The 20,403-nt window shown below is 40.9% G+C and overlaps 2 protein-coding genes across 3 annotated transcripts in view; both read left to right on the top strand.

Moving 5' to 3' along the window:
- L2HGDH (L-2-hydroxyglutarate dehydrogenase) overlaps window positions 1-12,343 on the top strand; it is a 47,008-nt gene extending 34,665 nt beyond the window's left edge. Inside the window, exons 7-10 of the mRNA XM_047767277.1 lie at window positions 59-226; window positions 1,791-1,948; window positions 3,744-3,875; window positions 11,401-12,343. Coding sequence (XP_047623233.1) covers window positions 59-226; window positions 1,791-1,948; window positions 3,744-3,875; window positions 11,401-11,596 — 654 coding nt within the window. The 3' untranslated portion in view covers window positions 11,597-12,343. The remainder of the gene's footprint in view (window positions 1-58; window positions 227-1,790; window positions 1,949-3,743; window positions 3,876-11,400) is intronic.
- A 7,352-nt stretch (window positions 12,344-19,695) lies between these two features.
- Window positions 19,696-20,403, top strand: part of SOS2 (SOS Ras/Rho guanine nucleotide exchange factor 2) — a 107,796-nt gene continuing 107,088 nt past the window's right edge. For both annotated transcript variants that reach the window (XM_047767274.1, XM_047767276.1), the window contains exon 1: window positions 19,696-19,824. In XM_047767274.1, coding sequence (XP_047623230.1) covers window positions 19,738-19,824 — 87 coding nt within the window. In that variant the 5' untranslated portion in view covers window positions 19,696-19,737. The remainder of the gene's footprint in view (window positions 19,825-20,403) is intronic.

The raw sequence follows: 20,403 nt of genomic DNA, 5'->3' as shown, positions 1-20,403 counted from the left end.
TTTTCTATCCCTTTTCTTTCTTTTTCCCACAAGTAACACTTCTTTTCCCTTGCACTAGGGAGAGGAGGTTCGTTGTCAGTATGTTGTGACATGTGCAGGACTTTACTCGGACCGTATTTCAGAGCTGAGTGGCTGCAATCCCAATCCTCGAATTGTACCATTCCGGGGAGATTACCTGCTCTTGAAACCAGAAAAACGTTATCTTGTAAAAGGAAATATTTATCCGGTAGGTAATGATACTTCTGCCTTCTCAAGATGGTTGTGGGCAAAAAGGGAATGAAACAAAAACTTTTCCTGGGGCTAGACGTAAGAGATACTTTCATATGATAAAACTTATATGTGGAGTCTAATAAAAATGATACAAAAGAACTTATTTATAGTTCAGAAACAGGAGTTCCCCTTGTGGCTCAGCGGATAATGAACCCGACTAATATCCATGAGGATATGATTTCAATCCCTAGCCTCACTCAATGGGTTAAGGATCCAGGGTTGCCATGAGCTGCAATGTAGTTGGCACAGGCACCTTGGATCTGGTGTTGCTGTGGCTGTGGTATAGGGTGGCACCTGCAGCTCCAATTCTACCCCTGGCCTGGGAACTTCCATATGCTGCAGCTGCAGCCCACCCCCCAAAAAACCCAGAAGCAAACTCACAGATTTTGAAATCAAACTTATGATTACCAAAGGAGAAACCATGGTGGGGAGGGATAAGTTGGGAGAGTGGAGTTAACACACACACCCTACTGTATATAAAATAGATAACTAACCAGGACCTACTGTATAGCACAGGGAAATCTACTCAACATTCTAGTCAGTATTCTCCATAATCTTCTCAACCTATATGGAGAAACAGAATGGATATATGTATATGTATAACTGATTCACTTTGCTGTATACCTGAAACTAACACAGCATTGTAAGTCAAATATACTCCAATAAAGTTTATTTAAAAAAGAAGAGACGTTTTGAAGAGCTTTTGGTGTAAACATTTCACCTGTTTCTTTTGTGGTTAAGTCCCTAACTCTTTATTCTGATAACATAGTCATTCAATTATAATTACTTGTCCACAAGTACATGAAGGCTTGAGTGCACCATGGGAAGGTCTGTCAGAAAGAACCCAATTCTTCCTTCTCTCTGGTGAAAGGGGTACTCGTAAGAGAACTTTCCCTTATATCATGCCCAGATCCCAGCCTTCTTTCTCAGTTCACTGTCTGTAAGTGCAGAAAACTAAAGACATGTGGCTACTCTCTAGCTTCATGGAAAAGAAGACAGGGCCACGTCAATGAAAAGTTCATTCTTTGTTCTGGAACTACTAGGTTGAAGTACCAATATTCAGCTATTTAATATTTTTCACCTTGCCAAAACCTACATTTCATCTGCTTCACCCTGTTACATTCCCACTTTACAAAAGCCTGAGCTATGAAGGTGTTTTTTTCTGGCAGTTCTGATTTTACTTGTCAGCCACGTATGTCTCTAGTTGGGGGGAGGGGGAGGGTGGAGGGTGGGCAGAGGTAGGAAATAAATAACCTGAAGTAGGACAGTTTTTTTTTTTTTTCTTTACTCAGAAGGAGGAATAGATGGGACAATGCATTAGTGTCATAGCATCAGGTTTCCTGTGTGGTATTTCGAGGCAGAAGCATGTAAATAGAAAAGTATATCTGAGTTCAGATCAAAAGTAATGCAAATTAAATGCATGGGAAGAAAGTGTTTTATGTTGCAGTTGAGTATTGGCATATGTAATTAAATGCAGTATGAAATGGGGCTAATAGTTCTTTGCTGTGTTAAATCCATAGGTCCCCGATAGCCGATTTCCTTTCCTAGGAGTTCACTTCACACCAAGGATGGATGGCAGTATTTGGCTAGGGCCGAATGCAGTTCTTGCCTTTAAACGCGAGGGCTACAGACCCTTTGACTTCAGTGCCAGAGATATTATGGATATAATTCTCAAGAGGTAATTTTATTTCCTTAAAAAAATGATTTTATGTGCTTATATTTTTAATATGGGAAATTTTTTCTTTCTTAATATTCTGTTTAATGGGCAAATCCTCAAGTTTGTAATTGATATATTGGTTTTTTTAATTAATCCAAATTAAGAGCTTTGTGGAATAAACCTAGCATTTTAACTACTTCAAGACAATTTTGATGAGCCAGGGTGATGTCTTGGTTAAAAAGAACAAGACCAAGAGCCAAGAGTGATAACACATCTGACAATCCAGATCTTGTTTTGATAACCTTCTAGTTGAGTTTGAAAAAAAAAAAGTCAGTAGTTTACTTTGATATGATTATTTCAGGCCAGTCACCATGATTGTGAAAACCTCTGGAGAAACTGCTGATAACTAAAGTTACTTCCTTTTGTAAAAAACTAAAATACTATTTTGTTGAACTGGAGTGCAGATTGTTTGCTATTTTAAAGAAATGAAGGGAGCTCCTTCTGTGGTGCAGTGGGTAAAGAATCTGACTCCAACGGCTTGGGTCACTGTGGAGGTACAGGTCTGATCCCTGGCCTGGCACACTGGGTTAAAGGATCCTGCATTGCCACAGCGGCAGCATAGGTCTCAGCTGTGGCTTGGAACGTACAGCCATTTAAAAAAAGGTGGGTGGGGGGGTTCCAGAGTTCCTGTCGTGGCTCAGCGGAAACAAATCTGACTAGGAACCATGAGGTTGCAGGTTCAATCCCTGGCCTTGCTCAGTGGGTTCAGGATCCAACATTGCCAAGAGCTGTGGTGTAGGTCACAGATGTGGCTCAGATCTGGCATTGCTGTGGCTGTGGCGTAGGCTGGTGGCTACAGCTCCGATTAGACCCCTAGCCTGGGAGCCTCCATATGCTGCAGGTGCGGCCCTAAAAGAACAAAAGACCAAAAAAAAAAAAAAAGAAAGAAAAGAAAAAAAGGGGGGGTTCCCTTTGTGGTGCAGGGGAAGCAGTCCCAACTAGTATCCCTGAGGAAACGGGTTTGATCCCAGGCCTTGCTAGTGGGTTAAGGATCTGGCATTGCTGTGAGCTGTGGCGCGGGTTGCAGACTTTGCTCAGATCTGGTGTTGCTGTGGCTGTGGTGTAGGCCAGCAGCTGTAGCTCTGATTCGACCCCTAGCCTGGGAACTTCCCTTTGCCACAGGTGGAGCCCTAAAAGAAAAAAAAAAAAATTAAAAAAAGAAAGAATGAAGTATTTTGTTCTTTTAGCAGTTCATTTTCCAGAGGGTTTCACATCATCAATATCACTAGAAAGCTTTTGAAGCTATACTTTAGTTTCACCCTGCGCAGATTCTGAAACAGGTTTGGAATGGGGCTTCTGGCATGTGTGCTTGTGAAAACACATATACATAGGCCCTACAGAGTCCCATTGGAGCATCTCTTCTTACTAGAGTATCTTACCTCTGGCTGACTAAAGAAAAGTAGGCTAAGTGTCCCACATGTTTAATGCCCGGATTTAAAGATCGGTAATGCCTTTTAGGTGTGTTTTGAAAGCGTGTACCATTGCATTAGAAAGCTTTGATGCTGGCAGGCTTTATTGAATCCTAGTTTGAAACCAGAATTCCCTGGGAATTTGAGTTTGAAAGATGTTTATTTGTGGAGTTGGAAGGAAGAAGTTTTCTTCTTACATTGGCCAAAATTTGATTTTCTTTTAATACGTGGTTTTTCTGACTTTACTAGATTTCTGTGCTGCTCCCCCAATCTAATAGTATAAAGTGTTTTATAATAAAATAAGGAATTCCCTTCTCTCATGGAGATTTTATTTTCTTTGTTTTTAGTGGCTTGATGAAACTGGTGTTCCAGAACTTTTCCTATGGAGTTAATGAAATGTACAAAGCCTGCTTTCTCAGTGCAACAGTGAAGCACCTTCAAAAGTTTATCCCTGAAATTACTATCAGTGACATACTTAGGTAAGGAAAATCTGTAAAGGTTGTCAGTACAGTCATGACCTGAGGGAACTTGGGAGGTGGTTCTGACTCGGCGACCCATAAGCATACTTTGAATCAGTGCGTCCACTGAGTATGTGCCCTCTCTCTCTCTCCCAATAAGTTGTTCATTCCCCTTGCAGCTAGGGCATTGCTGCACCATGGCCCTCAGTGCTTAAACTAAGCCCATTTATAATTATCTAGGGTACTTTACATCATTAAGCTGAAATCTCCATTGCAGTTGTATTTTTTGTTTGTTTGTTTGTTTGTTTGGCTGAGGCATGCAGTGGCTTGGTGTGGGATCTCAGTTCCCTGACGAGGGGTTGAGTGTAGGCTGCAGTGAAAGCTCCTACCCCCAGGGAACTCCCCATTGTAGTTGTATTGTGATGCTACCTTCAACTTGGTGTCTGAAGGTAAAACATCGCGCCTGAACTTTTTTTAAATCTCCCTGGCCACTTATTCTTGTGATTCCAAAACCTTCAGACTTTAATTTTTTTTAAGATTATTGATCACCATGTTACCTAACTAGGTCATAAACACATTAAGACGCTATATTTTGATTGATTCTTAAAAGTTTTAGAAACATGGAGTTCCCGTTGTGGTTCAGTGGTTAACAAACTCAACTAGTATCCATGAGGACACAGGTTTGATCCCTGGCCTTGCTCAGTGGATTAAGGATCTGGCATTGCCACGAGCTGTGGTGTAGGTCGAAGATGCGGCTTGGATCCTGCGTTGCTGTGGCTATGATGTAGGCCGGCGGCTATAGCTCTGATTTGACCCTTAGTCTGGGAACCTCCATATGCCAAGGGTGCGGCCCTAAAAAAGACAAAAGACAAAAGTTTTAGAAATATGCTATACTAATCTGGCATCTTACCTTGCTTCCTTTATACTTCTTATGTTCTTTCCTGGGTCCTCTTCCACTGAAGGACTATTTGCAGAACCGAAATGGGAAATTGTATATGGTAACAAAGTGTAAGTCCTTGTTCCGGGGTGGGGAAAAGGAAGGATTACTTATAAAAAAATTTTTTTTCTTGCAGATAAAAAATTTTCTGAACTTGATCTATGTATAGCTTGTCCTAAATACCACACAAGCAATTTTCTTTTCTCTGTGGTTATATTTCTAGGATTTCACCTTTTCCTCTGATCCAGGCATTGGTTAGACCTAATCAACAGTAGTCTTTGAGATCCTCTCCTCCCTGAATTCATCCCTCTGTGAATCTCTAGAGCACTAAGTGTCTGTCTCCTCAGTAGCAGCTGCTGAACTTGCCTGGTATAAAATGTCAGCCGCTTGACTCTATCTGGGCAGAGGCCAGAATCACATCAGCTGTCTCCCTCAGGGAGTGTCCTGGTCTAAATCTGACTCTCACGTATCTTTCTCAGACCAGCCTCTTTGAATCCTTAGAAGGACTTTTAAAACCCAGCTCATGTTTTTACTCTTATTTCTCTACCCCTCTACTCACTTTCTAAAATGGAAGGTATAAAAATATCTAGGCTTTATGTTCTTTCACTCACCTATAAATAAAGACCTTTGTGTTTTCAGTGGTCTGCTTTAGCAGACTTGTTATGTTTAATGTCTGAAAATAAATTGGTCAAATCTAATGTCTGTCATTACTACTAATTTCCTTAGAAAACACAGTAGGTGGGCATAGTGAATTCTGCAGTGAATTCACTACCCAGATTTGATTACCACCCTTTTGTAGAAGCCTGAGGAAAACTCTTTAGATCATTGGATTTCATATGGTAGAACTGGATGTGGGGTTTCTGGGTTTTGGTGAATACTCTTTTTTCTGGGTGAAAGGATATGAATTTCAGTTACCAGTTTCACTTACATGTAGTAGAAAAGGGCATATGGCACTGTAGGCAGGTGCCTTTGGGGACAGATTCTACCCAATCACAGATGAGTTTCTCTCTGGAGACAGAGAAGCCAAACACATTCAGCAATTCCATTCGATCCCTATAGCTATTAAATGCAGGAAATTAAAAAAAAAGGAAGTTTAGAAGTTGTACTCAATACTATTTATACAAGTTTCAGCAATACCACATATTTTTATGGCTTGCACATGTAATTGAAAATAAAAACAGAACTGGGAATGAGAGGCACTTAATTGAGGAGAATGGTTCTCTCCAGGGAGAGAAGAGATGAGAATCCAGAGAGTGTGACAGGGGTTTCTATCAGATCTGTAATGCTTTATTTTTTAAGCTGCTTGGTAAAAAAATTGATAAAAAATTCATTTTATTATTCTCTGTATACTAATTCATTGTATTATTCTCTGCTATATGCCTAGAATCTTAGATAATAAAAAAAATAATAAGATCAATAGGCTTGCCCACATTTTAAAGCCCAAGTCCTACCTATCTTGCAACCAGTGTAGTAACACCATAAACGCTCTATTATTAATATTGGGGCAGAGCATGTTAAGCAATTATAGAGAGTAAAAAAGAACCAAAGCAGCACTTTTAGTGGGATGTTTAGCTCAGAATGGTGTCCTTTAATTGCAGTAACCACTAAAGGGCAACCAGCTTGACTTCTCATTGCCTAGCCAGAGCATCTTGAACAATAACTTACTGGCAAATATTACATTGCAATGTAAAGTTATAACCTGTCAAATATATGTATTAGGTGTATAAACTTATCATTATTAAATGTCATTATTTATTGATTTGTTCTGTGCTTAATTTTTGACATGATCATGTAGCAGAATTTTGTATCTGTTAGCATTATACAGATGTAAAACACGAAGACATATATGCCAAAATCCCCCTTTTTTCCCCGCACTTCATTTGAAAATATCTTGGGGGAATTCCTATTGAAATTTTCAGGCAAGATGTTTTCATCATAAGTGATAGCTAAAGATTGCACTACGTCATTGTGAAACACAAGGGTGAAAGCCCAACAGTTCTGTAATAAAGGTGATCTAGACTCTTTTGCAAAAAAAATGTTTCTTAGTCTTGGTACTGTTGACATTTGGGGCCAAATAATTCTTTGTTGTAGGGGACTGTCCAGTTCACTGTAGGATGTTCTTCCCTAGTATGACAACCAAAAATGTCTCCAGACATTGCCATGTCCTCTAGGGGGCAAAATCTCCCCTGATTGAGAGCCACTGGTGTAGAGAATTTGATAACCCTCACACTAAAAAATAGTAAGAGAGTCTGGAAAAAATATGATAAAAATCCTTTGAAATTCTTATAGCTGAGAGTACAAGAAAGTAAAGGCATCCCAGAAATGAAAACAAAGAGGAAATTGAAAACCCAGGTACTAAGAAGCATTAGTACTGATGCTGACCTGAAAGGGTGGGGAGAATTTTCTGATTTTGATGTAAATATAACTGAGTTTTATTTTTAATTGATATGTGATTTACATGCAATAAAACATGTAGATCATAATTGCTCAGTGAATTTTTGACAATTGTATAAACTCATGTATCCACTATGCAAATCAAAATATCAAACATTAGAGACTTTTTTTTTTTTTTTATGGTCACACCCACAGCATATGGAAGTTCCGAGAGGCCAGAGATTGAATCTGAGCCATAGCTGCAACCTATGCAGCAGCTGTGGCAATGCCAGATCCTTTAACCCACTGTGCTGGGCCAAGGATCAAACCCACACCTCCACAGCAACCCAAGCTGCTACAGTCAGATTCTTAACCCACTGTGCCATGGCAGGAACTCCAGGACTTATATTGTAATTGCCACTCAAGTGCTGGAAAGGAAGCCTTGGGTCTGTAAAAGATAAAAAGTTGGAACTGAGATCCCTTTGTAAAACCAGGGACTCTGGAAGGGCTATGTCCTCAGTGAAAAGTCTGTACAAAAAATTTTCCTAAAAATCTAGAACCCTGGACCTGCCCTCATAACTATGTGGAGTTTGAGTTTGTACCACCAGTTTGATAGGGACTTTAAGCTGAGAAATTAACTTAAAATGTAGATCCAGTCTTATTTGGATCCTGCTTCAAACTAACACTTCTCCCTCTCACTCACTTTAAACAGATTAGAGAGAGTAAAAATCAGGGTAATTTGAAGATTTGAATAACACAGTTAAAACACCTACGTTATTTAATGGAGGCATAAAACTCTCCCCCCACCCCCCCGCCCCATCCCCGTTACTGAATACTCGTGTAATTTAAACCCTCCCAAGATGTTTGCAAAGGCTCAAAATGATCTACGCCTTAAACCAAATTGTCAACACAATTAAAAAACTGGACATAGAAAAATCATGTTCTCTATTGAAGTTCAGTTTGGTTGAATATTAGTAATAAAAATACCCTTCCTGTGCATTTGGAAATTGAGATGGAATGGTTGGCTTGCCCTGTATCACCACTCCCAATTTAAATATGCTCATGTGACTTCTATTTTTAGATTAACAATAGATCCCATGGTGAGTTTTATAAAATGCCCTAAATTATCCTGTTTGGAACTGGCCAAAGGTGTCTGTTGTAGCCTGTCATAGCTGTTTTCCAGCCCGAAGGATAATATATGTACCACAGAATTACATAGCAGTAAGTACAGCACTTCTCAGATGAATGAATGCCATTAGTTAACATATTCACCTGTTGTTTCTAGATGTATTTAAGGGTCTAGGGTGTGCATTCCCATTAAATTTAGCTACAAATATGGCAAAATACAAATAGCAATAAATGGTTAAATATAGCCGAATTCACAGATATTAAATTAGCTGAATCATTTGTTCTTTTAGCTGTTAAAATAGAATTTAGGAGTTTCTGCTGTGGCACAGTGATGGGCAACATCTTTGGAGCACTGGGACACGGATTCAATCCCTCACCTCCGTGCAGTGGGTTAAGGGTCCAGCGATGCTGCAGCATGCTATAGGTCGCAACTCCAGCTTGGATCTGATCCCTGGCCCAGGAACTCCATATGCCATTGGGCAGCCAAAAATAAATAAATAAATAAAATTTAAAAGAATTTAAACAGTTAAAAATTTCTAGCCCTATTGAATACTTCCTATTTATAAGGCACAAATCTAGACATGGGGGCAAAGTTAGGGGTGTTATACAAGATTTGAGTCCTGGCCCTCAAGATGTTTAGGGCTTATCTTACCTGAAATTTTGCATTATAGTCTTCATCTCAAGCTGAGGTATTCTGAGGGAGAATGCCTATGTGTATTCATGCAAAGAAAACCCCTAGAGTTGCATTTAGTGCTGAAAAAATGGGGAACATGAAGAATTTGATAGTTTAAACATTTCATGTTAAAAGTTACTTTAGTTTGAACTAAAGTGAGATCCTTAGAAAAACTTAATATTGTATATTGTTTTTTACAGTTTGGATTATAGGTTTTGAATACTGGGACAGGAGTGTAGACGACATTGGGAACATAGTTGGTGTTTGTAAGAGGAATAAATAAGTACAGACACATCTTTAACTGTAGTTCATCAGCATTAACTTCTGTTTGCTTAGAAGGAGTAAGGAGAATGTACTGCTAAACCTCTGCAGAGACGAAAATTTTTATTTTGCACACTCAACGTCAGTGGCTAGTCATTGCCACTGTGTATCCCCTACATATTGGCCTTCTGCCAGATAAAAGGAGAGGGACAAGAATACTTGTGGAGATAATCACAACTCATAGAGATGCAGCAACAGGAATGTTGCCCAGGAAGAGAGGAGGAAGGCTGCTTTGGCCAGTTGAGAGAAGCTACAGATAGGGAGTATACAAAATGGACCACACACTGGCTGAAAGGCTGTTACACGTATCTTTACCCTAAGGAATTTCAGCTTCAGTCCCATTCTGTCTTTTTGTGTTATAGGTGTTGGATTTGATTCTTACTTGGAAATCCTTAGAGCTCAAAAATCTGTCCAGATTCCCTGCAAACTTCTATAAACAGATTACTTACCTTTAGGATGGAACCTTTCATCCTTGTTGTAATTCTTATTTGTCTCTCTATAGCTATGTAACTTCCAGCAAGTTACTTAATCCCTCTATTTTCTTTGCTGTTAAATATAAACTAATATCACCCTCTTAGAATTGTTGTAAGGATTAAATGAGAGAATACCTAGCATGGAGTAAGCACTTGGTAAAAAAAATGGCTGTTATTGTGGATCTCTCCTCAGCCTGGCTGAAGTCTCATATTTCATATTTTTCTTTGTATCTTCCTCAAGGATGTATGTACATTGGCCCAGAATCAATTTAAAAAATGTTTAATATTGTTACTTGATTTCTTGAGTCTTGGTTGTGTGTATAAGGCAACTGTTTTCAAACTGGGTTTTCTTGAATAAATAGTTTCAGTGGAGGTGCTTTGGGACTCCAAAAATATCTGTTCAGATTTCATCTGTAAACTTTAACTATTTTAAAAACTAAAAAAAAAAAAAAAACAACAACAACAAAAAAACAAAACCTAATTTTTAAACTTAAGTTTACAAAACAGAACTTTTAGTATTAAAGGCTCTTACTGTATTAACATGCTATTATTAACATGCTATCATTTTTGTGCTTTTCCTGTCATCTCTGTTTAATTAATTGAAGGTTATCTTCATATTGAAGGCAAAATTCTTAAAAATAAAAAACTACAAAAGAATTTACTGGAGTTCCCGCTGTGGCTCAGTGGTTAACGAATTTGACTAGGAACCATGAGGTTGCAGGTTCGATCCCTGGCCTTGCTCAGTGGGTTAAGGATCCGGCGTTGCCATGAGCTGTGGTTAGGTAGCAGACGCGGCTTGGATCCTGTGTTGCTGTGGCTGTGGCATAGGCCAGTGGCTATGGCTCTGATTGGACCCCTAGCCTGGGAACCTCCACATGCCTCGGGAGCGGCCCAAGAAATGGCAAAAAAGACAAAAAAAAAAAAGAATTTACTGCTATTTGCAAATATTTTTCTCCATAAATGTTAATAGTGTACAACCAAAACAAAACACAAAAATAGATAGAATTCTGTAGCAGATATAGGAATGCAATTGAAACACATAACTCTTGCTTTCCTTGTTTTGTATTAATCAGAAAGAAGCTTATTATTTCCATTGATTGATTTTATAATACATTCACTTTATAAATTTAAATTAAAATACATGATTCTGATTAAATACAGATTTATCTACTACTTCAGAATAAACCCATTTGTGTATTCAGTGATAAGCATTTATTAGCACCATTATGGGACAGGCATTATGCTCTAGGCTAAGGATTTAAGTTTGACAAGCTACAGCTGACAGCCTTTGGTTAAACACAAACTTACTAGGTTTTCACATAATTGTGCATTTAGAAGCATGAAGGCTTTATTGCTTTAACAATACTTTGAGGAGTTCCCACTCTGGCACAATGGAATCAGCAGCGTCTCTGCAGTCCAGGGTACAGGTTCAATCCCTGGTGTGGCACAGTGGGTTAGAGGATCCGGCATCATAACTACAGTGTGGGTTGCAACTTCGGCTTGGATCTGATCCCCGGCCTGGGAACTCCATATGCTTGAGGGCAGCCAAAAAAAGAAAAAAACAATACTTTGAAACCACTGACACATATGTCCAATGTCTTGTCTCTTCCAGTCAGATGATTACCACTCTTGCTTTTGCAGAGGTCCAGCTGGAGTACGAGCCCAAGCCCTGGATAGAGATGGAAATCTCATAGAAGATTTTGTATTTGATGGAGGAGTTGGGGATATTGGAAATCGCATTCTTCATGTGAGAAATGCACCTTCTCCTGCTGCCACTTCTTCCCTTGCAATTTCTGGAATGATTGCAGATGAAGTGCAACAAAGATTTAAATTGTAAATAATGAAAGGAACTAGGTATGCATCTTATTCTCCACGTTCAGTAATAAGAATGTACCAATTGCATTCTTTAAGAAGATTATTTAAAAATATCATTTTTAGGTATATCATTTAGATAACCACTCAATTTTTAAAGTGATGTAAAGTGAAAATAATAATTTTTTTAAATCCATGCTCTTTTAAAAGATACAGTTGTATCTGACCTGAATTCCTGATTTTGTTAATGGCTTGTCCTCACCAACCATGAGCCAGACATTTGGCTTTTTTGGAATTTCTGGGAGTGACAGTATGAAAAAGTGATTATTCCCTTAATGTTTTGGCTTTGTAATATCTAAGCCTTTTTGTCTTTCCTATACAAGAAAATAGATTATATTGTAGATTACAGACCTCCTTTTAATTTTGAAGAGTCTTAGAAAAGCTCACATTATTTAGAGCAACAACTTCTGTATTTGGGAATTTAAAATTCTTCATTTAAAAAATACATGAAATTTAATATCTTGAAGTAGTTTAAGATTCTATCTTATCTGTATTTGTAAAAAATTAACTTTGCAAAAGGAACTCAAAAGCCTTTATTATTCCCAGTTTCTTTAAAACTGACTTGGTCTGGTGTCATCACTAAATCTAAATAGCTGTCCACTATGAGTGCTTTGCCTATTCTCTAGTCCTCGGTGGTTGAGAAACTAAAAGAACTTAGAATCCTGACACTGACATACAGAATGCTGTAAATTAAAATAGCATTTAACTCTTATATCTCTGTTCTTCAGTTACACCAACATTCTCACATGTTGGCCAAGATCACTAATGATTCATGCCTACTTGATTTTTCTAGAATCCTATAGATGTTTATGAGGCTATTTCTTCATTTTGGGGAAATACCTAATTTTGAGGCATTCACTTTTGTAAACCGCAAAAGTGCCTTACAGTCATGTGTACTTCACGAATATTTTAAATTTTTGCCCAGTGCCATACTGTATACTATGTATTCTCTGTGTGTGTGTCTGCGTGTGTGTGTGTGTGTGTGTGTGTATGTGGTATATGTTGAAATGATTCTTGAAATTTAGAATGTGGGAAAATAGAAACACAGATGAACATGTAATAGAATACGGGGAAACTTATTACAGAACCATCATTTAGGTGAGACATTTTCATCTATTCCCTCACATATACTCTCTCTGAATTACTCATTCTTCCACTCTTCACTTTTTTCTTCTTTTCTCTCACCTCTCCAAAAATGTGTGACGGATGAGTTAGAAAGATGTGCATTTTGGCTAATATGAAAACTTTCCTATTTTCCTCCTTTTCACTTCAAGCCTTTGTGATTACAGTGATTGAGCTACCTCATCAATTAATTTGAAAGGCTACACATCATGAGCTCATGTTCAAGAATAGCACATCCCAGGTAAATAGACTAGGCAGTTATTTGACACTTGGGATGAGCATTATACTGAAAGCCGTCAGAAAACAAGCCCTAATGCTTCTTCATAACAACTGATTCCTCCAAGAAATATGACACACAGGGTATTTTTCTGTTTCATTATAAGATTATTCAGAGATTGGAAATATACAATTCTCTATTTCATCAGCATTAAGACTGCATATATGATAAGCTGTGAAAGACTGCAATTACAAAGATAATTGTCTTAATTAAAGCAACCCTCATTCCATTTGGGTCTTTATTATATTTCCCAAAAATACAAGTGAAAAAATTATTGCAAGTGTTTTAAATGTGTCGATTATTCTTTTTGTAAAACATTTTGTATTTATGTCAGTAGGCTTTTGTTGTGGAATAGTGATATACTATTTAAAAGTTTTGTGTATTTCTGAGAGAGAAAAAAATGTGTACTAATATTAAAATATTTAATGAGCCTTGGTGTTTTGAACATAATTTTTAGTCTCATAAACTCTGATTCAAATAAGTTTTATGTGTGAAACATGAACTGTCATAGGCTTTAGATAGCAAACAATCAAAAAAAAAAACCCTTGTACTTGCATATAATGTAAAGATAAGGTAGAATAGTTTATATTAGGGGTAAAAAGTGGAGCACTTTCTTACCTACAAGAATGGCTTTCCATTTGGTAATGGCAATATCTGGCTGACCTCAGTGTCATCTTCATACCCCAGAGCATGAGGGAACATTATTTCTGTTCCATAGCAGAATATATTTATAACATATATATATAAAACAGTGCTTTTTTGAGGCCAGGGGAGGGTGTCCAATAGATACATCACTCTTTTGGAATTTCACACAGAACTATAGTTCCTCTTGGGAAGACTTTTTTGGTATGTACCTCTTATAGGGAGTTGGGCTTCTGGGCATCAGCTTGCCATAGGGTTGTAGCACAAATGATCTGAGTGGGTTCCAGCTTCTTTCCAGCAGGTGGACTGTAAGAGGACCAGAGTTAGCTATGGCAATGAACCATGAAAGTGAGTGAGAAAGATATTTATTATTTCCCATGGTGTTGCTTTGGTTTGCTCCGGACTGGCAGCACTTGTAGCTTTAAGTAAATTGAGGAAGTAGAAGAGGGTAAATGAGAGAGAGAAATGTTGAGTAAGTGCTTCTTGAAAATGTTTTTCAGTGGGAAAATATTAGTGGTTAATTTTTTACTGCCTCCTCCCCTCCCTATTTTTTTTTAGCATCCCTGGATGGGCATAAATTTACTGCATTTTAAAATCTGAGATGTGCTTTGGTTATTCAAGTTGTCTCCCTAAAACTGTTCTGAATTCTAAAAAGACAAGTAAAAGTATTATCAAAGTATTAATATGGTAGCATATTTATTTTAACTCAAATTTATTTTTGACTTTTTGCGATATATCCATAGGCTCTCTCTCTTAGGGTTATCAATGTGTTTAATATTTCTATTTTTTAACACTCTAAGCAAGTATTTATACTGAGGTTGGATTTTTTCACTTAAAAGTGGCTTTTAATGAATATTTTGAATAAGTAGAACATTCATATAGTTGAAAATTCAAAAGTCATAAAAAAGTGCACAATGAAAAGTCTCCCTCTCTCCTCCAGCCACCCAGTTCTATCTCTGAGGCAGCAAAAATTGTCAATATCTTGTGCGGCCTTGCACAAATACTGTATTTATGTATAAGAAAATATATTCTGCTTCCATTGCAGTAGTATACACTGCATACTGATTGTACAGCCTGCTTTTTTCACTTTTTGACATATTTTGGATAATGTTCAAGTGGCCTGAACAGAGTGGCCTGGTTCTTTTCAAATGACTTTATAGGAGTTCCCATTGTGGCATTCGCAGATTCGTCTCAAATCCAGGGTTGCTGTGGTTGTGGTGGTGTAGGCAGGCAGCTGTAGCTCCAATTCGACCCCTAGGCTGGGAACTTATGTATGCCCGGGGAGGGGCCCTAAACTTAAAAAAAAATGACTTTATAGGTTCCATTCTCTGGATTTATTATTTGTTGAGCCAGTCCCTTATTCCTACTGATGATTCTTTAAATTGTTTATTTCTAGGGTTTTTTCGTTTCTTTTGGTTTTGCTGTCATAAAACAAAACTACAATGAATAATCTTGCACACGGTCATTGATATATGAGCAAATATACATATAGGACATATTCCTAGAATTTACTGTTTCAAAGGCTATTTGCCTGTGCAACTCTGATATTGTCAAGTTGCTCTTGACAGAGATTGAACCAATTTACCAGTCTCACCAATTATGTATCAGAGTACCTGTTGCCCCATACTCTCACCAAGATAATGTATAATCAAACTTCCTGATCCGTGCTGTTCCGGTAAGTGAAAAATGATAACGGTACAATTTTGGGGGTGCCACGCCCATGGCACATAAAAATTCCTGGGCCAGGAATTGAACCCGTGCCACATCAGTTACCTGAGCTGCTGGCAATGCCAATACTTGACCCTTAGCCTCCTGTACCACAAGGGAACACTAATAAACAGTATTATTTATTTATTTAATTTATATATATATATATATATATATATATATATACATATATATATATTTAGGGCCATGCCCATGGCATATGCCCATGGCATATGGAGGTTCCCAGGCTAGGGGTCTAATTAGAGCTATAGCGGCCAGCCTACACCACAGCCACAGCAATGCTGGATTTTAACCCACTGAGCGAGGCCAGGGATCTAACCTGCATCCTCATGGATACTAGTCAGATTTGTTTTCAGTGAGCCACGATAGGTACTCCAATAACAGTATAATTTAGATTTGCATTTTTTGTAATATGAAGGAAGTTGAGCTTCCTTAATGTTTAAGACATTTATATTTCCTTTTCTGGCTTTTCTTATCCTTTATCCTTTTTTTTCTTATTAAGTTTTAGTCTTGTTAATTTGTATAAACTCCTTTAGACATCAGGGAAATTGACTTGTAGGAAATGAATTGCAAAGATTCTTTTCCAATTTGTTATTTGCATTTTGGCTTGGCTTGTGGTGATTTTTTTTTTCTTCATTTTTAAAAAATAGAATTTGGAGTTCCCGTCGTGGCGCAGTGGTTAACGAATCTGACTAGGAACCATGAGGTTGCGGGTTCGGTCCCTGCCCCTGCTCAGTGGGTTAACGATCCGGCGTTGCCATGAGCTGTGGTGTAGGTTGCAGACGCGGCTCGGATCCTGCGTTCCTGTGGCTCTAGCATAGGCCAGTGGCCACAGCTCCGATTGGACCCCTAGCCTGGGAACCTCCATATGCCACTCGAGCAGCCTAAAGAAATAGCAAAAAGACAAAAAAAAAAAAAATAGAATTTACTAATCTATATTTTATGTAATAGTAGAAAGGTCTTTGTACTCTTAAGTTATAACATTATTTTATGGTTTTATTTTTTACATTTAAAGATTTGACACATCTGGAATTTAGCCTAGTGTAGAGTATAAGGTATTGAACATTTTTTTTTAGGTGGCCTGTTTGGTTGGGAAACTTATTACTGGTGTCATTCTTGAATTATCTTCCAAATGCATGTGTATCATATTTCTGTTTGCCTAGCCCAGAGATCACAACTCAGATGCCTGTAGAGACTGGGCAGATTACATAAAGGGGTGAAGAGTGCCAGGTGGGGAGTATAGCCAACTAAATATGGGATGGCATATCTTTCTAAAGAAGCTGCCACTACCCGACTGCCTGCTGATTATTTCTTTGCAGGAAGCAGTGCAAGGGATCTGGCCCAGTGTTGCCAGATCTTAGTCACAGAGAAGCTGGAAATCCAGATTTTTATATAAAATCTCTTAATTTTAAAAATTAACAGCAGTTTTAAATTTTAAATATAACTTTGGCTAAACAAAATGTGTCTTCAGGCAAGATTTGGCCCAGAGAAGCCATGTAATATCTTTAGCCAAGAATAAAACTTCCTGGAGTTCCCGTCGTGGCGCAGTGGTTGGTGAATCGGACTAGGAACCATAGGTTGCAGGTTTGGTCCCTGCCCTTGCTCAGTGGGTTAACGATCCGGCGTTGCCATGAGCTGTGGTGTAGGTCGCAGACGCGGCTCGGATCCTGCATTGCTGTGGCTCTGGCGTAGGCCAGTGGCTATAGCTCCGATTAGACCCCTAGCCTGGGAACCTCCATAGGCCGAGGGAGTAGCTCAAGAAAAGGCAAAAAGACAAAAAAAAAAAAAGAAAGAAAGAAACTTCCTGTTAACAACTTTACTCTCCTATAAGAAAACACAACGACAGTCTAGTAGTTTGACAGCCTAGCAGTTTTATGGCTGGAGTTCAGGAATAGAGAGAAAAGACACTCTATACAAGACAAGGTCTTTGCCCTCACTGATTGAAAGATTAACTGGAGAAATACAAGCATTTCATTATCTTACCTTTTATCTTAAGTACAGCGGAATGCGGGTGGGGCCATTTATTAGAAGAGATTTTTTTAAAAATTGAAGTTTATCTGATTTACAGTATATGATGGGTTTCAAATGTACAACATAATTATTTAATATTTTTATATACTATATATACCCCATTTAAAGATATTACAAACAATGGCTATATTTCCCTCTGCTGTACAGTGTATCTTTGTTGCTAATCTATTAGAAAAGATTCTTGATTCAGGGAATACTTGGATTAGAAAAAATGATCTAAATTTTCCAACGCTGCCATTCTGATTTTGACAAAATAACAAATGGTGCCTGTTTTAAGGAAAGATAACTGCTCTGCTACTGATCCTGGAACTGAAGTGTAACACAGACCGTTTTTGCACCCTGTTTTTCCTTTCCCTAACTGCTGTGGCTGGGAGCAGTCTATTGTAATTCACGAATGTGCTCAGCATCTTTAGTGGGATGAAACATTCATGTTAATGATCACGTTTTGGAGTTCCCTTCGTGGCACAGTGGTTAACGAATCCGACTAGGAACCATGAGGTTGCAGGTTCGATCCCTGGCTTTGCTCAGTGGGTTAAGGATCCGGCGTTGCCATGAGCTGTGGTGTAGGTCTCAGACGTGGCTCGGATCCCGCGTTGCTGTGGCTGTGGTGTAGGCCAGCGGCTACAGCTCCCATTAGACCCCTAGCCTGGGAACCCCCATATGCCCAGGGAGCGGCCCAAGAAGTGGCAAAAAGACAAAAAAAAAAAGCCCAAACAAAAAATAATGATCAAGTTTCCAGAGTCTTCATCGCAGGAAAGTCGGGACATTTTGGGGGTTGCTAATGAGCATGGCTGGGCCCCAAGGGCGGACACAGCTTTTGTGGGATCTGACACCACACCTACGCAATTTGGAGGACACCATTAAGAAAACAGTGCAGGAGTTCCCTTCGTGGCTCAGCGGTTAGCGAACCTGACTTGCGGTGTTTGATCCCTGGGCTCACTCAGTGGGTTAAGGATCCATCGTTGCGCTGAGCTGTGGTGTAGGTCGCAGACGTGGCTCAGAACCCAAGTTGCTGTGGCTGTGGTGTAGGTTGCCGGCTACAGGTCTGATTGGACCGCTGGCCTGGGAACCTCCATATGCCGCGGGTGCGGCCCTGAAAAGACAAAAGAAAAAAAAAAAAGAGAAGGAAACAATGCAAAAATATGAAAAGTTTTGCAAAAACGATAATGAATTTTGTGAACATAGGGGCTCATGCAAGTGAAGGATTAAGCCTAATTAACGTTGTCATATGCCCCTTTTGGCCCTACTGTGCGCTAAGGGCTTTCCACGCCTCGCCTCCTTCAATCCCCACACCACCACCCTATGATATAGTTACTTTTGCCCATATACAAAATCGCCATGTGGAACACAAATACGTTAAATATCCTGTCCAGACAGAAAGCCCTTTTCTTTACAAATACCTATACTGCTTCCCACGACTGGAGTCCTTGGGCTCGAGGAGTAGCACCGACTCAGGATTGTCTGGGGAAGATCAAGAGGGGGGAGAGTGTGTGTAAAACGCAGTCAGTAAGCAGGGAAGTCTATGTGGAACAGACGCCCATTAAGCGTTCAGGACAGGGGCGCTCCGGGGGCAGGGCCCGCGCGCCTGGCCGGCGCCTCTGCCACATTCGCGGCGCGCATGCTCCGTGCAGGACTACTCCAGCTCACAGGGATGAGTGCCGGGCGGAGGGGGCGGGCCGAGCCGCCGCTGCTGGGATCCGGAGCTCCGCGGCGGCCCTGGGGCGCTGTGCGCGGCTGCTGAAGGGCCGGCGGCGGCGGTCAGCGCTCTGCGCGCTGCAGTGTAGCTCGCTCGTTAGACGCGCACGCCCGCTCGGTCCCCAGGGCCCTCTGGAGGTGACTCGGGCGGGCCGGGCCGGGCCGGGCCGGGCGGCGTCTGCCGGTTGGGAGGGCGGAGGAGAGGCGATGAGGAGACAAGCCGCCGCTGTCGCCGTCGTTCTCCGCCCGCCGCGGCCGTAGCGGGAGTCCGAGCAGGGTCCAGGCCAGCTGAACCCCCGCCGGGCTGCGAACGCAGACAAAGGAGGAGGAGCCGCCCGAGAAGCGGGCCAACGCCGCCGGGAAAGGAGGCCGCCGCGCTTCCTCTGCGGACGCGGCGCGAGGCGAGGCCGCCCGGGCCGAGGAAGCCGCCCCCGGAGCCCCCGCCCGCCGGCGCCGCCTCCGAGCAGCCTCGGCCGTAACCCCGGCCCGGGCGGGAGGCGGCGGCGGCGGCCGGCGAGGCGACGCAGCCAGAGCCCTGCCTGTCAGGCTACCGGCCCGGCCCATTTCGGCCCGCGGGCCGACCCCGATGTGGAGCCTCTGCGGCCGGGGCCATGCAGCAGGCGCCGCAGCCCTACGAGTTCTTCAGCGAAGAGAACAGTCCGAAATGGCGGGGACTCTTAGTCTCGGCCCTGCGGAAGGTCAGTGCTGGTGTCCGAGCGGCCGCGGGGACCGAGGGAGGTGACGGGGCCGAGAAGGGCGCCTGGCGGGCGGGGTGCGGGCCGCGGCCCCTCGGACGCTCTGACGGGGAGCTGTAAGTCCTCCCTGCGGGTCCGAGGCCGAGCGCTTCCTCCCCGGCCGGTGGCCGGGGTGGGGGTGGGGGGTGGGGCTCGCGATTGCCTGTTGCATCCAAAAGGACGTTTATCTCAAGTTTTTGCCTGGCCCCGGAAGGAAGGTTTTGTTGTGATCATAAAACTGGATTTCATGTTGCAGTCATTTCGTCAGGCAACTTCCGCCGTTGACCAATTTGTTGTCCTCAGGCTGGATTCAGGGCAAGAGAAAGTCCCGCTGGTATTTAGTTTCTAAAACAAAAGCACATTTTCAGGCCAGGTAATTAACTTTTAATTAAGTTCTTTGGGGCTGTTCCCTTCGGCAGTTCGCTCGTGAAGGGTGTCCTCTCACTTAAGAGGTAGTCCTTTTTTTTTTTTTTTAAGTAATAAGATGGATGCGTTTCAGGAGTGCGAAATGTCAGTGAGCCATGATATTTGTAAAAACAATTC

Source organism: Phacochoerus africanus, chromosome 2 (genome assembly GCF_016906955.1).
Source record: "Phacochoerus africanus isolate WHEZ1 chromosome 2, ROS_Pafr_v1, whole genome shotgun sequence".
NCBI classification, from domain to species: domain Eukaryota; kingdom Metazoa; phylum Chordata; class Mammalia; order Artiodactyla; family Suidae; genus Phacochoerus; species Phacochoerus africanus.
Note: the sequence above shows the minus strand (reverse complement) of the source record. Positions and strands in the feature narration are given on the sequence as shown.